Below are 25,832 nucleotides of genomic sequence, written 5' to 3'. Positions count from 1 at the left end.
GGTGGTTCGGACAGCAGGTCTACCCAGGTGGGAGATGGGAGATGCTTCGGACAGCAGGTCTACCCAGGTGGGAGATGGGATGTAGTTCGGACAGCAGGTCTACCGAAGTGGTAGATGGGAGATGGTTCGGACAGCAGGTCTACCCAGGTGGTGGGAGATGTTCTGACAGCAGGTCTACCCAGTTGGGAGATATGGTTAGAACTGCAGGTCTACCCAGGTGGTGGATGGTGGTGGTTTGGACAGCAGGTCTACCCAGGCGGTGGATGTGGTTCTGACAGCAGGTCTACCCAGTTGGTGGGAGATGTTCGGACAGCAGGTCTACCCAGGGCTTCCGATGGGGGGCTTGATTAGGAGTGTAATTAGGGTTAGGGTTAATATCCCGAGGGGGGGGGGATTGGGGGAGGCCCAGGGAGGGCCCTTAATGGCTTGGGGGGTCTTAATGGTTATGGGGGATCCTTAATTAGGGCTAAGGGTTGGAGAGAGAGAAGGCGCAGAGTCCTGTTGCGGTTGGGGTTGTCTAACTCCGCAATTCTGGAGCACGAGCCGAGCTCTCAGCACTCTCTCCCACAGCCTACTGTCATGCTGCTCCACAAAGGAGCCCCACAGGAGGAGAGGGCCACCCTCAAGTGAGGTTTTGCAAATGAGGATCTCTTCCCTGTGGTGCTGGCAGCGCCTCGGGTCTCCCCTCTGGTTGCAGTCCCTCGTGCCAGCATGTGGCAATCCCAGCCCTGACTGCAAAGAGCTGGGTACATCTCCGCGTGCCCCTAGAGGAGAGCTGAGCCGTGGGAGCGTTGGCATGGGGCACCCTGGCCCAAATCGGCCATCCGGGCAGTGTCAGGACCTGCCTGTGAGGAGGGCTGGCTGTGGGGAGGATCAGGATCAGGAAGGGCCCGGGCCTGTGTGTGGCTGTGGCACAGCCACTTTGAACAGGGGGGTTCTCGGCTGAGCGCTGGGCAGGGTCAGTGCCGCTCTCACAGCCCTCCTGTCTGCTCCTGCTGTGCTGCTCCCCAGCTCCCTTCCCCTGCGTTCCCTGCATGGCGGGCACAGTCTGGCTGACCCCCAGCACCGAGGACCCTCAGGGGTACTTCTCCATCCAAGTCCTGCTGCGGGTCCCTGGGGATTGCTGTACAGAAGAGCCGGAGTGCTGGGCTGTCTTATCCGATATTTAATGTTGGTGCACCCTGGGGCTCAGTAATTGCCCCAGGCTGCACCCCGGGGGGGCGTCCCCCAGCCCTTGAAGGAGGGTGGGGGGGGTCGTGGGGGCGGTGCCCGTGTCCTTGATGACTGGGGGGCGCTGGGCCGGTCGCGTGCCTGCTGGGACACTGTGCCAAGCCGTGAGGTCACTACACCTCTCCGTGACACCGTGAGGGCTGCAAGGTCACAGCACCTCTGGGTGATGCAGTGCTGGGCCGTGAGGTCCCGACACCCCATTGTGATGCTGGGCCGGGCCACAGGCACTGTTGCGCACCAGTCCCGGCGGCAGCACTAGCTGCAGCTGCAGCGGTGGAGGTGGAGGCATGGTGCTTGTGTGGGGAGCCACGGCCCCTGCCCGCCTCCTCTTCCTCCTCCTGGTGGCCCTGTGTGCCCAGGGTGCCCAGGCTGTGCCATGGCAGCCCCCGGGAGCAGGTGGGTGGACAGGGCCGGGGCCGAGAGAGAGCCTACAGCTCAGCAGGCCCCTTGGTGGCTTTGGAAATCTGGGCTCGTGCCTGGGTCCCTCATCATAGCCTGAGCCCCCTCCAGGCGCTGCAGCTCACTCAGGAGGAGGCAGATCGCACCATGCGAGGGGAATGTTTCTCTTCTGTGCTTGATTGCAGCTGTTCTCGTAGGCTCCGGCTATCTAACATCTCGGCCTGATGTGGACCACGAGTCTCAGCCAAATCCAACGGGTAAGTCAGCGCAAGGAAGCAGCATCTAGGTGCTGCAGAGCCCAAATGTCAGCCAGGCATCCCTGCAGGATGATGCAGGTTGTGCCCTGTCCAGGCACGACCCCTGCTATGCTCTCCTTCTGAGCTACTGATGTAGGTGTTGATGTGACAGAAACTTCTCACGGCTCTTTGCTTGCAGAAGTGTCCCCAGGGAGGGCTCTACCAGACCCTCGGCTGTTTCATGCACTGGAGCCCAGCTGGTCTCGCAGGGGTGGGTAGTCATTTCCCTGACTTCACAGACTATGCCCGGCTTCTCCAAATTGCACTGGTGCCAAAGTGAACTTGCTGCTTTCTGTTCAGGTCCTCTAAGAAGAAAGGGAAAAGTTGAATTAAGAAAATCTTCCCCAACATCTCCTAACATCATAGAGGATATCATAAAGGAGCTAGCGGAGGCAGCACCTGGTGGGTATATTTCACTCTGTCTTTTGAGAAGCACTACCCTCCGAAGACACCATCCTGGAAAGGAGGAGCTGTTCCTTATACTCACACTGTCCTGCTTCCTATCTAAAGGGATGGCCAGAGAGACAGTACCAAAGGAGGTGCTGTGGAAATTAAAGGGTCGCACGCTGCCGCTCTCTGGCAAGGGAGTAGAGGAAACGCAGGCAACTGCCACACCAGGTAAAGGCTGTTTCTTGGCCATCCGCTGTCACCTCACGGCCCCTCCTGAATTACCAGGAGTGCACAGGACACAGCAACGTCCACAATTGTTTTTCCAGGAGTGGATGAGGAGAACAAGGCAAACACCGCAGGGCCCCCAAACTACCGTAGTTACTGCATAGAAGGGGCTGCAGCGTTCCTGGTTCCCCTCCTGCTTGTCACAGTTGCCTGCTGCGTGCTGATCCGGCGTAGGAGGCAGAAAAATCAGTGAGTTGTTGTTCCCGCACTCCCTCTCCTCCTCTCTCTCCTCCTCCCAAATTCTTTGCCTTGGAGAGGGGCAGTCAGTGTGTCACAGCCGCACCTGAGCGCTGCCAGCGTGCGTGTCTGCAGCACAGACAGGGCTTGTGTGTTTAATTACACATCCCAAAGAGTGGATGGGCAGCACCTCACCGAACAGTGAGCCGAGGCTGCCGCCTTGTTGGGCCAGGGCCAGGGCCAGGGCCAGGGCCAGGCAGGGAGCTGAGTGCTGGTCCTTGCCAGGCGCTCTGGGGAAGGGCAGACGGTGGCTTTTGGGGCCTGGCCATGCTGAGCCCAGCTTTGCAAGCCTGTCTCTGCGGGGGCCAGGTCTTCTTCCTGGGACAGCACGTGCAGAGCAGGCAGGTGAGGATGGCCGGCGAGGCGCTGGGGAGGAGACGAGGTTGTGGAGGGGATGCGAGTCCCATCGAGGGCACGGGTTGTCCCAAATTCTGCACAGAGCACTGCGTGCCCACAGCTCACGTACAGCCGCGTGCCTGCACCCCGCTGCCTCGCGCCCGCCTGGCACCGCAGCCGCAGCACGGCCTCAGCAATTCCTGTCCCCGCAGGCGCCTCGCCGCAGCCCAGGCAGCCCAGGCCCGACGCCAGCGGCCACCAGCAGTGCCTGAAAGCCCGGCGCGCCTGCCACCAGCACGGCCTCTGCGGCCCCCGCGGCCCCCGCGGCCCCCACGCCCGGCACAAACACAGTGGAAGGCACGCGACCGGCCCAGCGCCCCCCAGTCCTCAAGGACACGGGCACCGCCCCCACGACCCCCCCCACCCTCCTTCAAGGGCTGGGGGACGCCCCCCCGGGGTGCAGCCTGGGGCAATTACTGAGCCCCAGGGTGCACCAACATTAAATATCGGATTATACAGCCCAGCAGTCCGGCTCTTCTGTACAGCAATCCCCAGGGACCCGCAGCAGGACTTGGATGGAGAAGTACCCCTGAGGGTCCTCGGTGCTGGGGGTCAGCCAGACTGTGCCTGCCATGCAGGGAACGCAGGGGAAGGGAGCTGGGGAGCAGCACAGCAGGAGCAGACAGGAGGGCTGTGAGCGCGCCACTGACCCTGCCCAGCGCTCAGCCGAGAACCCCCCTGTTCAAAGTGGCTGTGCCACAGCCACACACAGGCCCGGGCCCTTCCTGATCCTGATCCTCCCCACAGCCAGCCCTCCTCACAGGCAGGTCCTGACACTGCCCGGATGGCCGATTTGGGCCAGGGTGCCCCATGCCAACGCTCCCACGGCTCAGCTCTCCTCTAGGGGCACGCGGAGATGTACCCAGCTCTTTGCAGTCAGGGCTGGGATTGCCACATGCTGGCATGAGGGACTGCAACCAGAGGGGAGACCCGAGACGCTGCCAGCACCATTTGCAAAACCTCACTTGAGGGTGGCCCTCTCCTCCCGTGGGGCTCCTTTGCGGAGCAGCATGACAGTAGGCTGTGGGAGAGAGTGCTGAGAGCTCGGCTCATGCTCCGGAGTCCCCTCTGGGGGTGTTGAAGCTCTGTCTTCTCGGGGACACCCAAGCCTCACCTTGTGTCCTTTCCATGTACAGGCCTCAGCTTCGTCCTCCCTCAGATTTGTCTGGGGCCAGAAGCCGAAGGAGAGAAGGCTCCTAGTTAAGGATTAATGGGTGCACGGTTAATGGTTGGACCTGATGATCTTGGAGATCTTCTCCAACCTAAGCGATTCCATGATAGCTCAGCAAGGGTTCCACTCTTCAGACAAATTCTGTCATATAAAAAAGCAGCAGTAAATCCTTTAAAAGTTTAGTTATAATTCGGAAAGAAGGGAGCTCAGCGATTAAGACTAGAGATGGAAATCCTCGAAAGGGAAAATGCTAGCACAGTTTGGAAGAAATCTTTTGACTGGTCTTAAGGGCTTACTCCGTTGTACTCACAGGGCAACTCATTCACTCTTTAAGGACTGAAGCTGAAATTACAGATTTTATGTCCTGAAGGCCATAAGATTATTGGCGAATGTCCAGAAGAGGTTGCTGAAGGTGGTGAAGGGTCTGGTGGGCAAGAGATGTGAGGAGCAGCTGAAGTCTCTTGGTTTGTTTGGCCGAGAGACGAGGCGACAGATTTGGGGTGCTCGTGGTGGGCTGGGGGCTGCTGGTGCTGGAGTTGCCAATACCAGCATGGGGTGGGGATGCTGGGGCTGGTTGTGCTGAAAGGATGCGCTCTGAAACTGGATTACACTGGAGAGAGGCAAGGAGGCTGCAAGTCTTTGGAGAAGCATGTCCCCTTTTGCCTGCTGGTTGCAAAGACAACAGTCATAGATGAGCAAAGACATCTTTATTGCTGGGGGAGTCCCAGCCCCACCATAGCTTGGTGGGTGACTTCAACTTGCCAGATTACAGGTGATACAAACCGGTCCAGGGAATAATTCCTAATTCACACTGATAACTTCTTGGTACAGCCCCGTTACTGAGCTGCTCCTGGGCAGGGCTGTCTCTCTGCAGCTCTGCTCTCTCGCCATAAGCTCCCTGTGTCCCAGGAGCCCAGCCCAGCTCAGCAGCAGAGGCTCAGCCCAAGGCATCCCTTGCTCTGCTCCTCTTGCATCCTTGAAGCCATCACCACGGACAGGACACCCAGACGGTGACAGGGAGGGAAGGGATTCAGCTGAGTCAGTAGAGGCATCTCACCCTGGCTTTGTAGTCCTGGGGCTGGAAGGGGACTCAGCGCCCTCCCATGTACCCCACAACCCCCCAGGAGGGATTCCTCTTGCCTCAGTTCAGGCGTGCACAGCATGGGCACCTCCAATTCACGGAACTGGAGGGCAGGAGCAAGATGCTGATGAGCCACCAGCACCAGGAGATTCAGAGGCACCAGCTGAGGTCCCACCCATGTGCAGGTAGCTGCAGGCTGTAAATTATGAGGGCTGGCAACCTCTTGGAGGCTGTTGAGGAGTTCCCTTCTCAAACACCAGATGGCCACCTTTAGTACAAGTGAATCCCTGCTTTCTTCTTTATGTGACTTCGGGCATGGTGGAGATGTGATCTGATAGTCCTGCTCCCAGGAGCCTGTCTTGGTCTTCCTCCTGCTAGCAAGTTACTCCTTGTTGGCATCGGTTACGTGGGAGCTCATCCCTGCTGGATGCTCACGCTCTTGTTTCGCAGGCCCCGTCGTACAGCCTCTTTTCACCACTGTGACACTGTGGTGACACGGCCAGGGCCAGCTGCTGCATGCGGTGACACTGGCACCAACAACCTGCTGCATGCCCCGGCAAGGCTTCTGCAGGCAGGCAAGGGGAGACGAGGACGTGGGTGGCAGGGGCAGGCATAAATACTGCTGTGCTTGGAGATCGTCATAGAATGAAGGAATCAAAGAATCGTAGAAATCATAGAAATGTAGAAATACCAGAATCATAGAAATAGAATCGTAGAATCATAAAAATCGTAGAATGATAGAAATCATAGAATGATAGAAATCATAGAATCATTTGGGTTGGAAAAGACCTCCAAGATCAAGTCAAATCGTTAACCTAGCCATGCCAAGTCTACCTCCAAACCATGTCCCTAAGATGTAGCTGTAAAACCCCAGAGATTGTAGAAATGTGAAGAGAGCACCCAAGCTTCCCAAGGAGTGGCTGGACATCTGTCTACCATTAGAAGCAGAGAACGAACAAAATTAGGTGGCTTTGCTTGCGTGCACAGCTTTGCTTCGCTTATTAAACGGTCTTTATACAACCCGTGAGTTTATCTAAAAAAATAAAAAGGTTATTTTTTGCCCATATGATTCTCTCCCCTAGCCCTGTTGGGGATTCCCCAGACAAAAGGAGAAAGGAGGGGTCTTTGTGGGGTGGGCAGAGGATCTGGGGGCAGGCAGAGGAAGGGCATGCAGGGGCAGACAGAAGGGTTTGGGAGGGCTGGAAGAAATTTGGGGAAGGGCCCCCAGCCAGCAAGCAGCCCCCAAACAGTGCCCCAACACCCAATGGAGTTTAAGGGAAGCCTCCTCCCTCCTAATTAGTTGTAGTTAGTGCTGAGTAATTAGGAGAAAGCACTTATGGGGTGGAGCAAAGGAAGCCTGGACCTCTGCACTTTGAGCACTCGCTGCTTGCTCACGTCGAGCTTTTCACCCACCAGAACCCCCAAGTCCTTCTCCACGGGGATGCTCTCCATGAGTCCTTCTCCCAGTCTGTGCTCACGTCTGGGATTGCCCCACCCCAGCTGCAGCACCCTGCTCTTGGCCTTGTTGAACCCCATTAGGTTCACGTGGGCCCAAATCTCCAGCTTGTCCAGGGCCCTTTGGGTGTCATCCCTTCCTTCTGGTCTTCGTCTTCAGACTTGCTGAGGGTGCACTCGATCTCGCTATGTTGTAAATAAAGTGATTAAACAGAACCAGTCCCAAGACAGACCCCTGAGGGACACCGCTCATCACTGGCCTCCTCTTGGACATAGATCCACTGACCACCACTCTCTGGGTGCGACCTTCAAGCCAACTCCTTACCCACTGAATGCACCACCCTTCAAATCCGTCTCTCTCCAATTAGGAGACCAGGATGCCACGTGGGACCGTGTCAAAGGCCTTGCAGAAGTCCAGGCAGATGACACCGGTCAGTTTTCATTTCTCAAATGATGCAGGCACAATTTGCCCTTGGTGAAACTGTGCTGGCTGTCTCGGATCACCTCTTTGTCCTGCATGTGCCTTGACATTGCTTCCAGGAGGATTTTCCATGATCTTGCTGGGCACAGAGGCAAGGCTCACCTGTCTGTAGTTCCCCAGGTCCTCCTTTCTACCCTTTTTTAAAAAAGGATGTTTCCTTTTTCCTTTTCCTTTTTTAAAAAAGTGATGTTTCCTTTTTTTTTCCCAGTCACCAGGGACTCATCCGACTGCCAGGACTTTTCAAATACGATGGAGAGAGGCTTGGCGACTCCATCAGCCACTTCTCATCAGTCCCCATGGAGCTGTTCCTGTTCAGTTTCATCGGGTGGTCCCAGCACGTGGGACCCTGCTCCCCCAGTCCCTGCCCAGAGGTTCAGGGGTTCGAGAGACGTGGGAAGCCCTCTGCTCCATAGCCTCGGGTCAGGCTCTTGATTCTCCCTTTCCATCTTCCCAAGAGGGAGAAAGGGAGGGAAGGAGGAGAGAAACTGCCAAAGCCAAGCGATGGGTTTGGGACAAATGCACAAAACCCATGGGTTACGGGCAGCACGCTCCCTCCCCTCTATCGATGCTTCCTCATCCACTGCTGGCTGCCAAGGGCTGAAGGCACGGCAAAAAAAGGCTGGAGGGGAAGGAAGGCTGCGAGGTGGAGATAAGGCTGCAGAGGACAGGAGAGAGTGGTTTCTCCATCCTCATATCCCACAGCCTCACACGGCCCCAAAGTCGCTCTGCATTCCACCAGCAGGGTCCCCGTCTCCTTCCTGCCCCCATATCCCTCCCCAGCAGCCGAAGCCCCCCATCCTTTCTGCCACCCATATCCAGATTTCCCAGCCCGCCCCCATCAGCTCAGGTTCCCATATTGATCACGCAGCTTCCCCACATCCCTGCATTCCCCTTATATCCAGTGTTGGCCACATCCCATAGCCCCGCACATGCCCCAAATATCCACCATTCACTCCTTAACGCCCCACCCCAATATCCCCCCGGTTCCCCGTACGCCACCCCCAGGGGCTCAAATGCCACCCCCACATTTTCAGGTTCCCAGTCTCTGCATTTCCAGCATCCTCCTATTGCAGCCCCACAGCTCCCACATATATGGGATATGGGACATTCCCCTCCAAAATCCCAAACACCAGAGCCCCCAGTCACCCACCCCACCTGCAGCAGCTCTCCCACCCCTCCCTGGATGCCCTAACACACCGGGACAACCCAGGTGAGGTGACAGTGGTGGCCATCCAGTTAATGACACACACAAGGGCTCGTACTGCTTTGGGGACTCTCGTTCCACCTTTTTTCTTCTCCTTTGCCTCTCCAACCTGCTCTTCCCACTGTTGTGCCCTCCTGGATGCTCCTGGCATCCCTTTTCTTCCCCATCCCTCTCTCACTCTGTCTCAGCCTCTGTCCATGCTTTCATTTTTTCACTCCATTTAATTTTTTCTCTCCATTTATTTTCTCACCCTTTATCACTTTTTTTTTTTTCTCACAATTTCCATTTTTATTTCTGGCCTTCCTTCATTTTCTCTTTCACAACCACCCTTCCCAACAACGTCAGTGTCTCCTCCCTCCCCTTTACCACATGAAATATCCCTTTTCTACTTCTTCCGTCCTCCCAGGAACCGATTCTTGCTTTCTTTTCCCACAGCTGAGCACTCGTTTGGCTGCACACCAGTCTTTTGGGATGTCTTCAGCAGGGAGCAGTCTTTAGGGGGTGGAATCACCCACAGCATCTTCCTCTCATTAGTGTTCCTCGTATTTATTATCCTCCTGAAGGGTGTATGGGGATCTGGCGTCCAGCTGGGAGATCCCAGCAGGGCTGGCTCCATACAGAAACGAAGCATCTGCGGGAAGGAGTGAGGTGGGTGGTGGGGAGCCCGAAAGTGGGGCAATTCCCCTCTCAGCTCAGGGTGTACCTTTGCTTCTCCCCCGGGCCCAGAAGAAGAGGAGGATGAGGCTGTTGATGGTGAGGAAGCAGCCACCCACAACCAGGAGCCGTAGAAGAAAGAAGCAGCTCTTGCCTGCAAGAGGGAGGGACAGGTTAGGAGATGTAGACACAGTTCATGCATGCTCAGGGAGGACGTGAGCATCGTTCTGCCACCATCTCTGGCTCCCTTTCCCCACCCCTCCTTCTCCAGGCATTCTGCTCAGGTCCTGAGTGCCAAACACCCAAAGACTCTCCTCGCTTGCTTGGCTCTGCAGGAGGCACTGAGAAAATTCAGAACGATGGCTCAGGAGGCCAAGGAGAGGCTGCTGAGCCATAAGGGTGGACAGGGGGATGCTTGATACTTGTTCGGAGTGGTTGGGGTGATGGAAGGGCTGAGAGGGAGGGAGAGGTGGGTGAAAGGCTTGGGGGGGCTACGTCATAGATGGAAGGATGGTGATCGGATGGATAGAGCAGCTGCCTGGTGCAGGAATCAGCTAGTTTGGAGAGGAATGTACAGGGACGGAAATTGAATAGTTTCAGGGAAAAGTGGAGAGAGGGAGGGACAGACGGATGGACAGATGGAGAGAGGGACGGTTTAATGGGTTGGTAACTGGATGGATGGATGGATGGATGGATGGATGGATGGATGGATGGATGGATGGATGGATGGATGGATGGATGGATGGGGTTGGTGCTGGATGCACTGACAGATCATTAGGTGAGTGGATGGATGTCCAGCTCACCTTTTTTTGGGGGATTTACACTGATAGACACGGCTTGGCTTGTGAAGGAGGGGATCCACCTCTCAGGCTTTTTTTCCTCATACTTGCAGGTAAAGTTTCCACTGTGTTGGGGACCAGCACGTGAGAATTGTAGGACCATGGAAGTCCTTAAACTGCCCCCATGATCTGTTGCATTGTCCTCGGAGCCTTCTGCCACAGGGAGGACCTCTTGGCCATCCCTGTAGAAGTGAAACCTCCGTATGGTGACATTTCCCGGGGCCTTACAGATGATGCTTAGGAGATCTCCTGCCATCACCTCTCCCTGTGGGGACTCCACCATCAGCAGGGGCTGGGGAAGGTGGTCTGAGAAAAGGGGAGGAATAAATGGAGACGTAAAAGGGGAGGAATAAATGGAGACATAGCAATAAGGACAGCACAAACGGATCTCCAGATGTTTGCCTTTCCACTGCATGCAGCAAAGCTTGGGACTGTGGGCTTCCTGCCACGACATGAGAAGAGCGCCAGTGGCAGCCACCTTCCAGACCATTCTGGTCCCAGAAAGATAAATCCTCCACCCAGACATCCTACTGATTTGGGGGATGGGCTGGGTTAAACCACAAAGCCCACCAGTCCTACTGGGAGACTTCCAGGTGAGGAGCTATAGCTGATCCCCACGTTTGGGCATCTGAACAGTTCTCAGAGAGGAGGGATAAAGCAGAGAGCAAGATAAAGAAATCACACAGCTCACCTCCAATCTTGATCACCAGTGCTTCACTGGTTGGGGACGTGAGCTGCTTCGGACCTCGCCCGATGGAATAGCTGCAGAAATGTGGCCCCCTGTGTTGCATTCGGGAGAGGACGAAGTCAAACGTGTAGTTATTCGTCGAGCTAAATCCTGAAATTGCCCAGCCACCGTCGCCAAAAATTTGGTACATCAGCTTCCCAGTGATGTTGCGGGGAGTGGTGCACACCAGCGTGACAACATCTCCGAAGAAATATTCCTTCTGTCCCTGCAGCACCCAGAGGGTCGGGGCAGGGACTGCGGCTGGTGGATAGAGAGGGAGACAGGCAGGGGGGACAGAGGTGAGGTGCGAGGAGCAGAGGCAGGAGGGACTAACTCCATGCAAATAAAAGAAATTGGCTTTCATTTCAAGGAATACAATAAAGCACAGAGGGGACTTCATAAAGCAGAAATGTCTCTGGGCTATGACTCATTTTATCTCCTTGTGATTCAGCACAAGGTTGCGTCCCGCTGAGGGAAGTGATGAAAGAAAGGAGACTACAAAAACCCTTCCCACACCCTGGGCAGCTTTGTCATGCCAGCCAAAATGTCCTTCATGTCCTTTCAAGCAAATTATTATTTTTTTTTTCCTGCAACTTGGTCATTTATGAAAATAGGAAATGGGGAAGGGGGGTCAAAAAGGCTAAGGGAGAAGGGTAAAACCCGTTGCTGATGCTCCTCCACAGCAGCCATTGGGAAAACGCGTTTGGTCTCCACCAAACCCTACAAAAATACCATCGTCCCACACCCAAACTGGGAGGAGCAGGTGTGGGAAGGAGAGGGCCGGGAAGGGGTTGGGTCTCGAGGGGTTTCCACTCATCACCAGGGTGCTGACACAAGGCAGGACTTCAACAAAGTGAGATAAAGAAAAAGCCCCAGCGCCCAATTTCACCACTGGGCTCTTATGGGGAGGGGGAATGAGGCTGAGAACGTCACACCTGTGGGACCCCAAATCCAGCCGTGCCCCCAGCAGCTCAGCCCCTGTTTTAAGGAGACCCCAGAGGAGTTACCTTCCTCGGAGACCATCTGGCAGGGCACGAGATGCACGGTGGCTGGAAGAGAAGAGGGGAGAAGGTCTGAGTGTGAGAGCAAAGTGAGGAATGGGAATTACATGGTGGGGACATCTAATAGGGGAAGGGAAGGGAAGGGAAGGGAAGGGAAGGGAAGGGAAGGGAAGGGAAGGGAAGGGAAGGGAAGGGAAGGGAAGGGAAGGGAAGGGAAGGGAAGGGAAGGGAAGGGAAGGGAAGGGAAGGGAAGGGAAGGGAAGGGAAGGGAAGGGAAGGGAAGGGAAGGGAAGGGAAGGGAAGGGAAGGGAAGGGAAGGGAAGGGAAGGGAAGGGAAGGGAAGGGAAGGGAAGGGAAGGGAATAAAGTATAGGGGGGAGAAGGAAAGGAAGACTGGTATATAGAGGGAGGTGAAAGAAAGGAAACAAGATTGGATTGAAAGTCAGAAAAGAGGAAAAAATAAAAGATGAGAGCAGAAAATGTAAGAAGCAGGAAAGGACATAAAGGAGAAGAAGGTCTAGAGGCAAAAGAAAGGGAAAAGAAAAGTGAGGTGAATAAAAGAGAGAAAAGGAGGAAGGAGAGAGAAGAGAAGAGAAGAGAAAAGAGAAAGAGAAGAGAAGAGAGAGAAGAGAAGAGAAGAGAAGAGAAGAGAAGAGAAGAGAAGAGAAGAGAAGAGAAGAGAAGAGAAGAGAAGAGAAGAGAAGAGAAGAGAAGAGAAGAGAAGAGAAGAGAAGAGAAGAGAAGAGAAGAGAAGAGAAGAGAAGAGAAGAGAAGAGAAGAGAAGAGAAGAGAAGAGAAGAGAAGAGAAGAGAAGAGAAGAGAAGAGAAGGCAAAGTGGACACATGGGGACTCACTGAGGAAGATCACGAGGCGGTGGGCAATCATGTCAGCGCGGTCCAGGGGGTGCTGAGGGCTCTGAGCTGGGCTGCCCGGGAGCAGGACGCGCTGTCTGGTTGCTCCGTGCTGCTCTCTCCATCTGTCTGACTTGAGCCTGGGGCTCACGGGGGGAGGAAGAGGAAGTGCTGCAGAAATAAATGGAAGCCACGAACCACATCCGAGGATCGTGAGGGAACTACACCCCTAATTCTGTGTTTTTCTGTGTTGTCATCATGTTTTTAGATGACATTTCTCCCTACGTGCTCTCAGTCCTTCCTTTGGGCACTCTCTTTGCCCCACGAACCATAGTCTACCTCATCAATACCTTAGGTTGGGGGACAGAAGGTGGATTTTATCTACTCTCTCCTGCCTTGGACATCTTCCTCGTGATAGGTGACAAGAGGAGCAAGAGGAGCAAGATCCCTTGCTCTTGTTCCATGCAGGGGGGTGGACAAGATGACCTCCAGAGGACCCTTCAAACTTCAACCAGTCTGTGAGTATTGGCTTAGGAAGACCCTGAGGATGAGGAAGGTGACTGAAACTGTCTTGCACTGGGGAGACAGGAGCAGGGATGAAACACGGCGACGGCCTTGACCATTTATTTTCCACAATGGGAAGCATTTTAAGGGAATGCAGGTGGGATGTAAGGGGTGGCCTTCACTTATCACCGTTGGAGTAGTATCCACTCCCAGGAAAGCAAAAGGAGGCCCTCGAGGGGAAAAGCTGGAAGTTACCCTTCACAACACCGCTGAGGAAGGACCAAATCCACTGCACCTCCACTTATCTCCTCTGTAGCCACAGGTACAGGTCCCCATGCCATTATCCTACAGTGCTGGGTCATTAGTGCTGAGCACTCATCTCCAGCGAGGTGACCTTGGCTGCGATGGTGGTCTCAGGATCTTCCCTGCAGAAGTGAAACAATCACTGCCTTGTTTACAGGAGCTGTGTAAGAGGAAGAGGTGGCAGCCCTCCCTTGTGACTCCAGACAAAATGTTCAGACCGAGTGTGGGACTGGATGGTGAAAAAAAAAAGCAAATAGATACCTTTAGGGTTCTGTTCTTCCTTCCTCTTTTAACCACCTAAGTTTCAATGACACATATCTAGGTCTTGAAAAGCATCTGTAAAGAGAACTAAGCCTGGCGACCTCAGAACTAGGTTTTTCAAGAAAAATGAATGCTGCTGTCATTGTGCTTCGTTAAATTCAGGGTAATGGAAGGCCTGAGATCTGGAGGAAAGTATCTGTGGATAGAGAGAGGTGTGATGGAAGAACAGAGCTGTCCAGGACAGTGGAGAGAGAACCCTACTGATGCGTAGCTTACCTCTAATCCTGATGGCTTTGCTCTTCACAGACCAGACTGCTCTGAACCCACTGATTACGGTGTTGGTGCACGTGTGTGGTCCACCACCCTTTGGCTCTGTGATGCTGAAGCTGCAGCTACAGGTCCAAATGTCCACACCCCATCCACTTTTTGTTCCCCTTGGATCAGAAAACGACAAATCAGAAGGAGAGAGTGTGCACAGTGAGCTCGTCATTCTTTTTGTGAGTTCAGAGAGTGCAGAAAGGCCTGGGAGGGATGTTAGGCTTACAATTTATAGGAAGATAGACTTGTTCACCAGGGATCAGAGCAGAAATCCCTGTCCTTGGGACCGCTTGGTGCACGCATACTGGATCAGACATTTGAGGGACGGGTAAACTCAGCTTGCACAAGCTTCCTTGATATAGAGCTCTCTCCCTGTATGACTCATTAATTTGCTGGCAGAGAACAAGCTGTTGTGTTGCTTGCATCAGCACAAACTCCAGCCCTCTGACACTTTAAAAAAAAAAAACACAAAAAACAACACAGGAGAAGAACAGTAATGAAAACCAGAAGTTTTCTTGCACTGCGACTTCTGTTTTTTCTCAGGGTGGACGAGAGATAAGAAATCAGCTTTAAGTCCCACAAAAGTCCCACAACCCCATCCTGTGCCAGCCCCTAGCTGCACAACAAGCTCTTGCACAACTTTTTTTTTTTTTTTTTTTTTTTATCTGCATTTAAAGCTTGAAACCAGATAGCTTAATTCCAGTTCCTCAAAGACAGAGCTACTTGTGACTAACACTCACAGTCCTCGAACTGAGGTCAGACCTCTGGGACATAAGCAAGAACCGTAAGGTCGAGGGAACAGGTCTTCTGCACCTTCTGCTGTGGTTTCACACCAACAGGCAGCCAAAAGCCACCACAACCCTTCTCTCATTCCTCCTCAAGGGGGAAGGGGGAGAAAATACAATGAAAAAGGGCTCAAGGGTTGAGATAAGAACAGGGACAGCACTCAACAATCATCATTATGGGCAAAACAGACTCAGTGAAGGGAGATCAGTGTAATTTATTGCAACAGAATGGAGCAATGTGAAAGTAAAAGCTAACTGAAAACACCCTCCCCACTTCCCCAGCACCCACTTCTACTTCTTCACCCCGAGCAGCTCAGGGGAATGGGGAATTGGGGCTGTGGTTAGCACAGAAAACTTCATCACCTGCCATGGTCAGCGTAGAGCACATCATCATCGCCTCCAACGTCGGGTCCCTCTCAGGGGATGCCTCCTTACCAAACTGATCCTGTGGGAGCTCTTCTTCCCATGGAAATCTTCTTCCCATCCGTCAGGAGCAAACTGCTCCAACCTGGGTCCCCCCATGGTTTCCTTCCTCTGGGCTCCTTCGTGCGTGCAGACTCTCTTTTATCACATAACAACTTCAGCCAGTTCACTGCAATAAACCTTTCTGATAACTCACACGGGTTATAACCCCTCTCCAGAGTGCTGTGAGGAGAGGGGGTAGGACTCGGCGGTCTAAAAACATCACCTGACAAAAAAATAACAGCCGGGGAGAGATGAGCAGGGTCCACCGTGGAAGAGAGAAAGCTTGACGAGGAGATGCAAGAAACGTGGGCCCACGATAACCTCAAGCAGCAGCTAGGACGTTGCTTCCTCACACCTTGCAGCGTTCCACCGCACACTGGAATAGCTGGAAGGCCAAAAATAGGCAGCATTTGTAAAGAGGGAGATTTGAAATCAAGCAGAGTTTTAATGTGTAGCAGCATGCTGTTGTGCCTGAGCTGATAGAATCGTCATCTCCCCCATAACATCCTCATCTTCCCCATAACATCCTCATCTTCCCCATAACATCCTCATCATCTCCCCCATATCATCATCACCCCCACATATCATAACTCAGAGGAAGATGAGAACTCACCAGACTCCAGTGCTGCTCTCTAAAACTTGCATTTCCCCAGGCTGAGCTCGGGGGACATCACAGGGTTAAACCCCAGCTTCGCCTTCCCCAGCTGCAGGAATGGTTTAAAATAAAAAAAAATAAAAATTAAAATAAAATAATAATAGAATAGAATAGAATAGAATAGAATAAAATAAAATAAAATAAAATAAAATAAAATAAAATAAAATAATAAAAAAATAAAATAAAATAAAATAAAATAAAATAAAATAAAATAAAATAAAATAAAATAAAATAAAATAAAATAAAATAAAATAAAATTAAGAACAGGGTATTGTTCAGTGACACAGATGGAGCGTGCTAAGTCTCTAACTAGCCGAGGCTGTCAGGAAAGAGACAGAAGCAGAGTGATACAAGATGAAACTTTTCAAGGATTAGTGTTGTGGCTTAACCCAGCACCACACAGCTATTTGCTCACTTCCCTCCCACCACAGAGGGATGGAGGACAGAAGAGAAAAAAAAAAGTAAAAAAAAAGTAATAGCTCGTGGTTTGAGATAAAGACAGTTTAAAAGGGCAGAAAGGAAGGGAAAAAAATAATAATGATAAAGGAATATAGGAAGCAAGTGATGCACAGTGCAATTGCTCACTACCCACCCAGCGATGCCAGACCCCAAGCACTGTTCCAGCTACTGGGAGGAAAATTAACTCAATCCCAGGTGAAATCAGGACAGATGGTCAGAATGACTCCAAGCACAGGGCAAACTGACTGCTGCTTTCGTGGTAAGTTCAGCAGGTCCTTTCTGGAAGGTTCTGTCTTGCCTTGGTTTGCAGCTATGGCAGTGGGAGATGCTGAAGAAAAATCTTCCTTCGGCCACCGTGTCTTTGAAGCCTGGCGTGGAGTGGAAGCTTGGGAGCCCACAGCTCCCCTTTTCCTGAAGCCCTCCTGAAATAAGGTGGAAAAGAAAAAGCTCTTATATATCCAAATCGTTCCTTTGCCAGCTGGATCCATGGGTTAAGATCTGCTGCTCCTCGAGGAGTTTGGGGTTCTCACCTGGCTCACTTGACTTTGCGTGGGCAAACCTTAAGTATTCACACAGAAATGCCCTGCTCCTCCTCGCCTTGGCCAAAAGGACTCCTTGATCACCTCCTGGGGCTGGGAAAACCTCGAGGAGGTGCCACTGGGTTGCCTGGAAGAAGGAACAGCCGACTGCATCCTTGTGAGCGATGACTGAGGTCAAAGCAGCAAGGCAATGCCCAGGGGACAGTGCCTTGTGTCTTCTTGGAGGAAGGGAAACTCAGCCCCATGGGGCAGGCCTGGTTAACACCACGCTCATCCACAGAGGAGGTGCTGTGAAAATTCAGAAATGAGGCTGAATTTCAGAGGCAAGCAAAAACCAGGTTTAATTGTGGGTTAGGTGTGGGATAGAGCAGACGCACAAATCAACCCAGAGGCTCTTCTCTGAGCCAACAGCATGTCTAGACTGAAATGCAAAATAGTCACAACCCTAAAACCCACAGACTTTCTCTGCCATGACCCCGAGGCTGTGCACAAGCACACATAAATGCACACACTTCAGGAAGGAGGATGGAAGGAAACACCTTCCCATGAAACACACAAGACCTAAATACAACAACCAGCTTTAATTGGTAAGACTCAAGGCATGGGGTTGTGCACAGAGGAGATGAGTAGTCAAGTACTTCCAGTTCACTGCTTCTGTCTCTTCGGGACACTGAGGCAGACAGTGAGGAATCAGGCAGGGCCCAACGGAACGGATTGCCTTGGCAAAACAGAATAAAACCTTTAAGGATTCTTCTTCTAACTCATCTTGTTAGTCCATCCTGAATCCTTCTTCCAGATCTGCAAATGAGGAAAGTAACAGCATCAAAAATTGCTTCTCTTTATTCTTGGACCTCTAAGGGAAATCAGTTTGGGGTTCAAACAAGAGAGGAGGGTGAGCAGTGATCCTGTTCAAGCTCTGTCCAGAACACCCTCCCCAGAAAGGAAGGTAAAGTAACACTCAAAATGAAGGAATTTTTTTTTTTTTTTGGCAAAGAAAATGAAGTCCCGGGATCATAAGAATTAGTGTGGTGCAATAAAAATTAAATATTTACCTCTTTTCTTCTTGAGGCGGTGGGAGAAGAAAAAGATGAGGCCATTGATGGTAAAGAACGAGCCACCAACAAGGATCTCTCGAACCCAGCCGATTATCTGGCCTGGGAAGGAACCAGTGGTGACTTTGCCATGAAGACTCTTACAACAAGCAAGCCCACCTATAGCTACTGAGATCTTGGAGGGATGGAGGATAAAAGAAAGAAGGTCTAGAAGGAGGTTCTAGAAAGCCATCAGAAAAGCCATGTAAGGTGATGAGACTCTTTTCACGGAGATTTTTTCCCCCAGTATTTCTTGTATTTATTGTTGATGAGAGCATGGTTAGACATGGCAATAAGCTCATTTAGTGATGGACACAGAAACAGATGACACTCACGAATGAATTCATAGGCAAGCACACACAGAATAAATTAACCAATGATAGGTCAGTAGTTATTAGAGGTTTTAGTGAGGAAGGGTTGGAAAACTCACGTTTCACGTAGACATTGACCCAGGGGCTGCTCTCGGAGCGAACGGCACGTCCAGACTTAAATACAAAATAGGCACAACTGTAAGACCCAGAGACCTCCCTTCCTGTGATGTTCAGGTTGTAGCTGTAGTTTTGCAGTTTCACAACTGGGATGGAGATTGCAAGTCCAAAGTCTCCATAGTACTGGAATTCTCTGATGTAGAATGAAGAAAAGGGGACGGTGCAGAGGAGCTTGACATTGTTCCCGTATCTGTAGACTGGCTGCTGAGGATCCAGGGACAAAACCGGGGCCACTGGAGCATCTGGGGGGGAAGAGCAAACAAAACCTGCTACCTATTGACATAAGGATTTGTGCACAAAACCCATTATTTTTTCCAATGTCATGCTTCAGATTTGACAAAGGGAGTAGACAAGTTAATTCTCCAGAATATTACTGGGACAAATACAGAACCTTTTACTAACAATCAGCTCTTGTGTGAGTCATTCATCGCTCTTTTTTCTACATGTCTTGAACTATGAGAAGAGAAACACAGACCCACAGACCTCAGAGATAAGAATTCTGAGCAACTCAGTTTCTTTGTATTCACCAAAGTGCAGAAAATAAGTACTCACACGACCAAAGAGGAAGGCACATGATGCACCCCAAACCCTAAGGAAAGGCTTGGGGAGGCTCAGTGCTGTGAGACCCCTTGGAGGTGACAGAGCTGTTAGGCTACCCTATTCCTGACTGCTCAGAGAAACCCAGGAGCACAAAAGGAGCTTGTGAGAAGGCAGAGACTCGAAGCAACATCATCTAGAGGCAACACAAGACCCACGTACCCTGAACGTTAATTGAAAGAGGAAGGCTCCTATTGGAAAGAATTTTTCGCCCAGCATCCTTCACCCAGTACATGCACGTGTACTCCATGGCAGACGCTTTTGCAGCTGTGAGCTGGAACCAGGCAATTGTGTGAGAGTAGGAAGCAAGTTCGTAGACTTGGTCTCCACTTCGATTGAAGAACCGAAATCCATCTACGTTCATCGTCGGAGCCATGCATATGAAAGCAACACGTTCCCCTTCGTAGTAGACATCATAACTGGGGTCTGTGGAGAGCACAGGGACTGGCAGGGGGTCTGGGAAAGAAAGGTAAGGATTTAGAGGACGGGAGGGAATTTTCAAAGTGGAAAAGGAAAGTGAGACATCCCTTTCCTCTCTGTTTCACAAAATGCAATCCAACTCCACCCCACTGCCAAAGAGTCAGTTTAGTTGGAGTGCATCTCACAACAGGTAAAATTGTTCTTACCAGCAGAGGATACAGCAAGTGGGAGCATCTGGAGGAAAGCTGTAAGAGACGGGTATTGAAGGCTTTGAGATGATACGACAAGTCAGAGGAGACTGCAAAAAAAGGAAGAAAATAAGCCACTTACACAGCAGCTGTGCGAGAAAGTATTGCATCATCGTGACCAAAACCGTCTTGGAGAAAAAAAGAATGGTGCCCAGCCAGCTTATATTTCGGGCGCTATGAAGTCCTGCCCCTTTGGGGAATCAGCTGAGAAGGCAGCCACTCCCCAGCACTACATATTCATGGTTCCGTGGTGTGGAAAGTCTGGATGGATCACGGAGCAAACCAAGTGCACTATGCCACAGTCCCTTTGCAGACACTGGAGAGGGCACGGCAACTGCAGGTCATGATCCTGATCCTCCATTTCTTGTGTTTTGTGAAAATTTCCCTTGGGAAATCCCAATCCCATCCGGAGATGGGTTCTGGGCTTGGCTATCTGTTCTCCTAGCTACTCCACCTGCCTAGTGCAAGGTTTTCTCCCTCTCCATAGGGCGACCACCAAAAATTTAACATCCTAATGAGCAACCATTCCTTCTCCACCATCCATCTTTCCATTTACCCACCCATCTGTCCATTTACCCACCCACCGTCAGCTTTGTGTTCACCTGCCTCTACACACCATCACTCAGACAAATTTAGCCATCTGTGTTGCTCAGTTTCTTCTACACACTCTGCTACTTGGTTCCATGTTTCTCAATGCAGACTCGTATCCCCAGGTACGTGCAGATGTTGAATTTGTGAGGGCTACTAAGCCAGCATGGGTCACTAGCCCCAAATGCCTAAACTATAATCTCAAATGACCTAAAATATTACCACTTTAGGCAATGAACAAGATGTCCCATCTTCAGATGTCATCATATGTCTGCCCAGGACCAACCCAGGGACAAATTTTTATCACAAAGACTAACGAGGCTAAACACCTTCACCCAGTGCCCAGCCTCTTAAGCAACCTCTGCACTGATGGCACTTGTTCCTTCAAAACCAGGCCTTAGCACCCTTTTTGGATGTTTGAGTTCCTAATCCTTAATTGTGCTAGGGGATTCATTCAAATTCAAGCTGAAAAAAAGCAAATCAATTGCCCAAATTGATTTCAGCCTGCCCAGGTCTGTTGAAGAGCAACACAGCTGCCACAGTCACCCGCTGGACTCCAGCAAGTCCTAGAGGCAGAAATGCCATCAAATCTGGAGGATTATTTTTAAATACAGGTTGAAAGGCCTTGGTTTTGGAAACGAGAGATGATTTTTGGTTGCTGGTTTAATAGAAAAAAAAAATATATGTATCAACTGCAACGAATCTGAAGAAAATTCATGTGCTGCTGAGGCTTCCTTCGGAAAAAAAAATCTACAAAAATCAACTTATCTTTTAGCTACATACAACATATGTTGGATGAGATTATTTCTTCTGTTAAAGTGATTTGATGATTGCCAAGCGATTGACTGATATCAGCACTAGGAAGCAGTATCTTGAATTTACAGAAATGGGGCTGCTGGAGTGTTCAAGGGTTTGAGAAGGCAAGTTCTCATGGGTCCTAAGAGAGGAGAAAGGAGGAGAGGAGCTGGGCTGCAGGCTAGGATGAGCTGAAGGATAACTGAATCAAATAAAAGCTTACAGAGATCAATATCTGGGGTTTCTGGCCAGCTGCAAGGATTAGAGAAGAGTCTGAGGAGCAGTGGTGGGCTGACCTGGCTGGCAGCTAAGCCCCACACGATGCTTGCCGTGAGGAAAGAGACTAGAAAGAGCAGAAAGGACAAAAGTTATGGGTCAAGATTAAAAATGTTCAATAAGCAAAGGAAAGAGGAAGAAGGAATTTTAAAAATAAACACAAGTGGTGCAAAGGAGATTTCCCACCACCTCCCACTTATCCTTCACCCTGGGGTTGCCCCTGCTGCCACCCCCTTGCCACATCACCCCAACGCAGACCCCCAAACTTTAGATGCTTGGACCCTTAAGATGGGGGCTGGACCCTAAAAGGAGGTTTTGGGTCCTAAAACTGAGGGTTGGAGCCCTTAAAAATGCAGCTGTGGATGCTCAACGGGAAGCTCTGAAATCCCAAACCAAAGCTCTGATCCCCAGAAATGGGGGTATGGACCCCACCATGATGCTTTCGGGCCCTGAAATGAGGTTTAGGGTCTGCCAACGAGCCTTTGCTCCCTCAGAAGTCTCACTACACCCAAAAATGAGGCCGTATCTGCTTGAAGGAGGGCTTGGGGCTTACCGTGGAGATTCAGCCCCAAAAACTGAGGCTCTGGGACCTAAACAGAAGGGTTTGGACCCTAAACAGGAGATATTAGACTCTAAAACTCAGGGTGGAAGCCCTTAGAAGGATGTTTTGGACCCTAAAATGAGGTAGCCAAAGCAGCAGTGTGCCATCAGCACTGCCCCGGCACAAATCTGGAATGACACCACAAGGGCCACTGTGATGAAAATTAACCCCAATTAATTATCCCTCCAAGGGTGAAATAACTAACAAACTGCACCACACAAGTCCCATTCCTGCCCCTTTGGCATCTGCAGCCGCCTGCCCCAAGTCAGCCGGATGCAAATCCTTCTTTAGAAGCACTGCCTTGTCATGTCCCGATTAAAACAGCTCTTTGGGGAAAATGAAAATAAAAATTAAAGCAATCTGGGAGCAAAATAAACAGAGCAAACTTGCCAGCACTATGGTTTTTGGTTTGGTTTGGTGCCTTTTTTTTTGCTAATGTGAAAAAAGCAAGCGACCTCCGGACCTCAACCACCAGCAGCCTCCAAACTGAACACGAGAGCCCTGCTGAGAGCTGCAGGGATCGCCCAGCTGCCAGCATCTGCACCTCTCCCCAGCAAACTTCCCTCTCCCGGTGGAGAGAGGGCAGCATGTCGCACGGCCTCTGGCCTCTCTCTTTCTGCTTCCTGGCATAACAGCCTGAACGTGGGCACCTGGAGAGTGATCGGAGAGCCGTGGGTTGGGAACCAGCTCCTGCTGGATGCCCCAGAGCTCCATCCTGCCCAAGTGTGCTTCAGCTGTGCAGCAGATACCTACAGCTGTGCCCTGAATCTTTCTCATCTCGCCTCCAACAGCATTTGATCTCTGCTCAGACCCGGAAACTGCTACGAAAACCAGCAATGAGGTTTTCTCCTCTCCCTTCGTGTCCATTTGTGACGTGTCTGTGCCGTGTAGTGCAGGAAATGAACTTGGACACGCACCCCAATCATTTTTGGGTTTTACTTCTTGAGATAAGACTTCCATAGTCTTATCTCAGCTTGTGTGTGGGGTCTCTCCTGTCCCGGGCGCCTTGCTCTGGACGGTTCGGGTTCCAGCGTCTTGGATGTACCGTCTGGGGTGGGCAGCAGCAGGGAGGTGTTATAGCGAGGCCTCTGGGACAGGCTCTCCTCAGAACTCGTTGGTGATGATACGACGATTCTAGGGAGTCTCCTCGCAGTTGGAGTTCTCAAAGGGAGAGACAGCTTCTTGGAGGTTGTCTTTGTTGGAATTTTTGGCAGTCCACCAGCACGGAGGACTGTGTCCACTCCTCGCTCTTCTCCAGTGAGCCCCAGAGGAGTCGCTGCCCAAACTTGGTCCATCCATGGTGTTCCATTTCTGGCTGTGAGTTTGCCTTGGTCTTGGCTGACCAAATGCTGGTTTTTGGCAGGAGGCACCCCTGGGATTGCTGGCAGCTTGCTGAAAACACATCAAAAAAGGTTGCTTGAGCACATAATGGCACTGGCGCTGCATCCTGCACCTTCAAGACGTGCGCCTGCTTGCACACCACCGGCCCCATCCACCCCTCCAGATGCTGCTTTCATCACTGCGGGGCAGCCCCAGCCCGGAGTGTTTGGGGCTGGGCGAGGGGCTCCCTGCTGTGAAGAAGACAACCGTGAGACTCCGGCCTCACCTTATCCCAGCCTTCTTCTTGTTCTCTTGTACTTTTGTTTCCTTCAGCCTTGGGAGCTCGTATTTCGGGATACTCGAGCGCACGGTGAAAGGCATGTCAAGCAATCCCACTGAGGCTGGAAAGGATGGACATGGTCAGAAGTGGGGAGCTGCTGCTGCCGACATCGGTCCCAGGGGTGCACGGGGTCTTGGACCCCCATCCTCCTGCACAGGCACTGTGGCCACTTCCCATCGCAGGGCTCGGTTTTGGGGAAGCCATCGAGATGTGGGGACAAAAGGCTGTGCCCAGCTGTGCCCGTACCTTTGGCAGTGATGTTGGGCATCAGGCACCTGCGCTGCATGCCGTCCCACAGTTCTGTCCATGTCGGCTTCATGCAGGAGGATTTCCGATCCTTGGCAGAGGTCATCCCTGAGCCTTCAGGCTCATCCCTGCGCTCATCCTCTGAACAATCCACCCTTGGAGCCTACACACCAGGGCTTAGGGCCTGAAGAGAAGGGCTTGGGGCCTAAAGAGAGGGGTTTGGGGTCTAAGGAGCAGAAGGGTTTGAGCTCTGAAGAGAAGGGTTGTGCCATGAAGGGAGGGGTTTGGGACCAGAAGGGAGGGGTTTGGGCCCTAAAGTGAAGGCTTCAGGGCCTAAAAAGAAGGGTTTGGGCTCGAACGAGAAGGGTTTGGGACCTAAAGGGAAGAAGAGTTTGAGACCAAAAAAGGAGGGTTGGGGCCTAAAGAGGGGGGTGGCTGTTCCCTAAAGAGAAGGGCTAGGGCCCAAAAAAGAGGGGCTTAGGCCCTGAAGAGAAGGGTTTGGGCCCGACACAGAGGGTTTGGGGCCTAAGGAGAAGAAGGGTTTGGGCCGTAAAGAGAGGGTGTGGGCCCGAAAGAGAACGGTTTGGGGCATAAACGGAAGAACAGTTTGAGGCCAAAAAGGAAGGGTTGGGGTCTAAAGAGAGGGGTTGTGCCCTAAAGAGAAGGGCTTGGGCCCTAAAGAGATGGGTTTGGGGCATAAATGGAAGAACAGTTTGAAGCCAAAACAGAAGTGCCAGGGCCCTAAGGAGAAGGATTAGACGTCTCAATGAAGATTTTTTTTTATTATTATTTTTTTTGCCCTCAAGAGAAGGGTGTTGACACTGAAGGAAAGGGTTCAGGCTCTAAAGAGAAGGATTTGGGCCCTAAAGAGAAGGGTTTGGGGTCTAAATAGGGGGCATGAGGCTCTAAAACTGATGGTGGAAGCCCTCTAAAGGAAGTTTTGGACCCCAAAATGAGGTATAGGAGACTGGAAATAACACTGATCTAAAAAATTAGTCTTTGGGCCATAAAAAGCAGTATCTGGATCCTAACTTGAGGTTTTGGGTAGTAAAGCAGATGCTTTGATCTTAAAACCAGTCCACTGGGCTCTTGAAAGCAGTTTGGGATTCGGACCCATAAAGGAAACTTTGTGCTCTTACCATGTGGATGTGGACACTCAAATGTGGCTTTGGTTTCCAAAACAAAGGCTTTGGGCCCTCAAAAGGGGCTTGGGGCATTAAAAATGGTGCTTTAGGTGAGTGCTATGGGACTGCTGTTCAGAGCAGCCAAAGCAGCAGTGTGCCATCAGCACTGCTCCAGGCACAAATCCGGAATGGCACCACAAGGGCCGCTGTGACAAAAATTAACCCTAATTAATTATCCCTCCCAGGGCGAAATAAATAACAAACTGCACGGCACAAGTCCCATTCCTGCCCCTTTGGCATCTGCGGCCGCCTGCCCCAAGTCAGCCGGATGCAAATCCTTGTTTAGAAGCACTGCCTTGTCTGTCCCGATTAAAACAGCACTTTGGGGAAAATAAAAAGAAACAATAATGCAACCTGGGAGCAAAATAAGTAGAGCAAACTTGCCAGCACTATGGTTTTTGGTTTGGTTTGGTGCCTTTTTTTTGCTAATGTGAAAAAAGCAAGCGACCTCCGGACCTCAACCACCAGCAGCCTCCAAACTGAACACGAGAGCCCTGCTGAGAGCTGCAGGGATCGCCCAGCTGCCAGCATCTGCACCTCTCCCCAGCCAACTAGCCAACTTCCCTCTCCTGGTGGAGAGAGGGCAGCATGTCCCACGGCCTCTGGCCTCTCTCTTTCTGCTTCCTGGCATAAGAGCTTGGATTTGGGCACCT

At 51.6% G+C, this 25,832-nt stretch overlaps 3 protein-coding genes across 4 annotated transcripts in view; 1 reads left to right on the top strand and 2 right to left on the bottom strand.

Annotated features, from left to right (window-relative positions):
• Nucleotides 1–1,519, bottom strand: part of CHD3 (chromodomain helicase DNA binding protein 3) — a gene marked incomplete at its 5' end in the record, with an annotated part of 44,344 nt that extends 42,825 nt beyond the window's left edge. The window contains one exon of the mRNA XM_084304153.1: nucleotides 1,469–1,519. Within this exon, the coding sequence (XP_084160279.1) occupies nucleotides 1,469–1,519 (51 nt within the window). The remainder of the gene's footprint in view (nucleotides 1–1,468) is intronic.
• LOC311220589 (uncharacterized protein) lies at nucleotides 1,518–3,653 on the top strand (the record flags this gene model as incomplete). Its single annotated transcript, XM_084304152.1, has 7 exons — nucleotides 1,518–1,626; nucleotides 1,815–1,886; nucleotides 2,065–2,136; nucleotides 2,226–2,327; nucleotides 2,436–2,543; nucleotides 2,642–2,789; nucleotides 3,386–3,653. The coding sequence occupies 7 exons, from the start codon at nucleotides 1,518–1,520 to the stop codon at nucleotides 3,651–3,653; spliced, it is 879 nt and encodes a 292-aa protein (XP_084160278.1).
• Nucleotides 3,654–8,959: 5,306 nt separating this feature from the next.
• LOC311220584 (Fc receptor-like protein 5) lies at nucleotides 8,960–12,824 on the bottom strand. Of its 2 annotated transcripts, XM_084304146.1 has the most exons (6): nucleotides 12,700–12,824; nucleotides 11,853–11,894; nucleotides 10,810–11,106; nucleotides 10,083–10,424; nucleotides 9,329–9,433; nucleotides 8,960–9,256 (listed from the first exon to the last, which is right to left on the bottom strand). In XM_084304146.1, the coding sequence occupies exons 1-6, from the start codon at nucleotides 12,728–12,730 to the stop codon at nucleotides 9,156–9,158; spliced, it is 918 nt and encodes a 305-aa protein (XP_084160272.1). In that variant the 5' UTR covers nucleotides 12,731–12,824; the 3' UTR covers nucleotides 8,960–9,155. The 2 variants fall into 2 exon arrangements, with proteins under 2 accessions (XP_084160272.1, XP_084160273.1); XM_084304147.1 differs by lacking the exon at nucleotides 10,083–10,424.
• Nucleotides 12,825–25,832: the final 13,008 nt, after the last annotated feature.

Source organism: Netta rufina (assembly GCF_964035555.1).
Source record: "Netta rufina genome assembly, chromosome: 35".
NCBI classification, from domain to species: Eukaryota; Metazoa; Chordata; class Aves; order Anseriformes; family Anatidae; genus Netta; species Netta rufina.
Note: the sequence above shows the minus strand (reverse complement) of the source record. Positions and strands in the feature narration are given on the sequence as shown.

Excerpts from the sequence above, each read along its gene's own strand:
- LOC311220584 (XM_084304146.1), bottom strand. The coding sequence starts at position 12,730 with ATGATTGCCCACCGCCTCGTGATCTTCCTCA. Across the intron at positions 11,895-12,699 it reads CCGCCTCGTGATCTTCCTCA|CCACCGTGCATCTCGTGCCC; the intron begins GTGAGTCCCCAT and ends CTTCTCTTCCAG. Across the intron at positions 10,425-10,809 it reads ACTGGTGATCAAGATTGGAG|ACCACCTTCCCCAGCCCCTG; the intron begins GTGAGCTGTGTG and ends CCCTTTTCTCAG.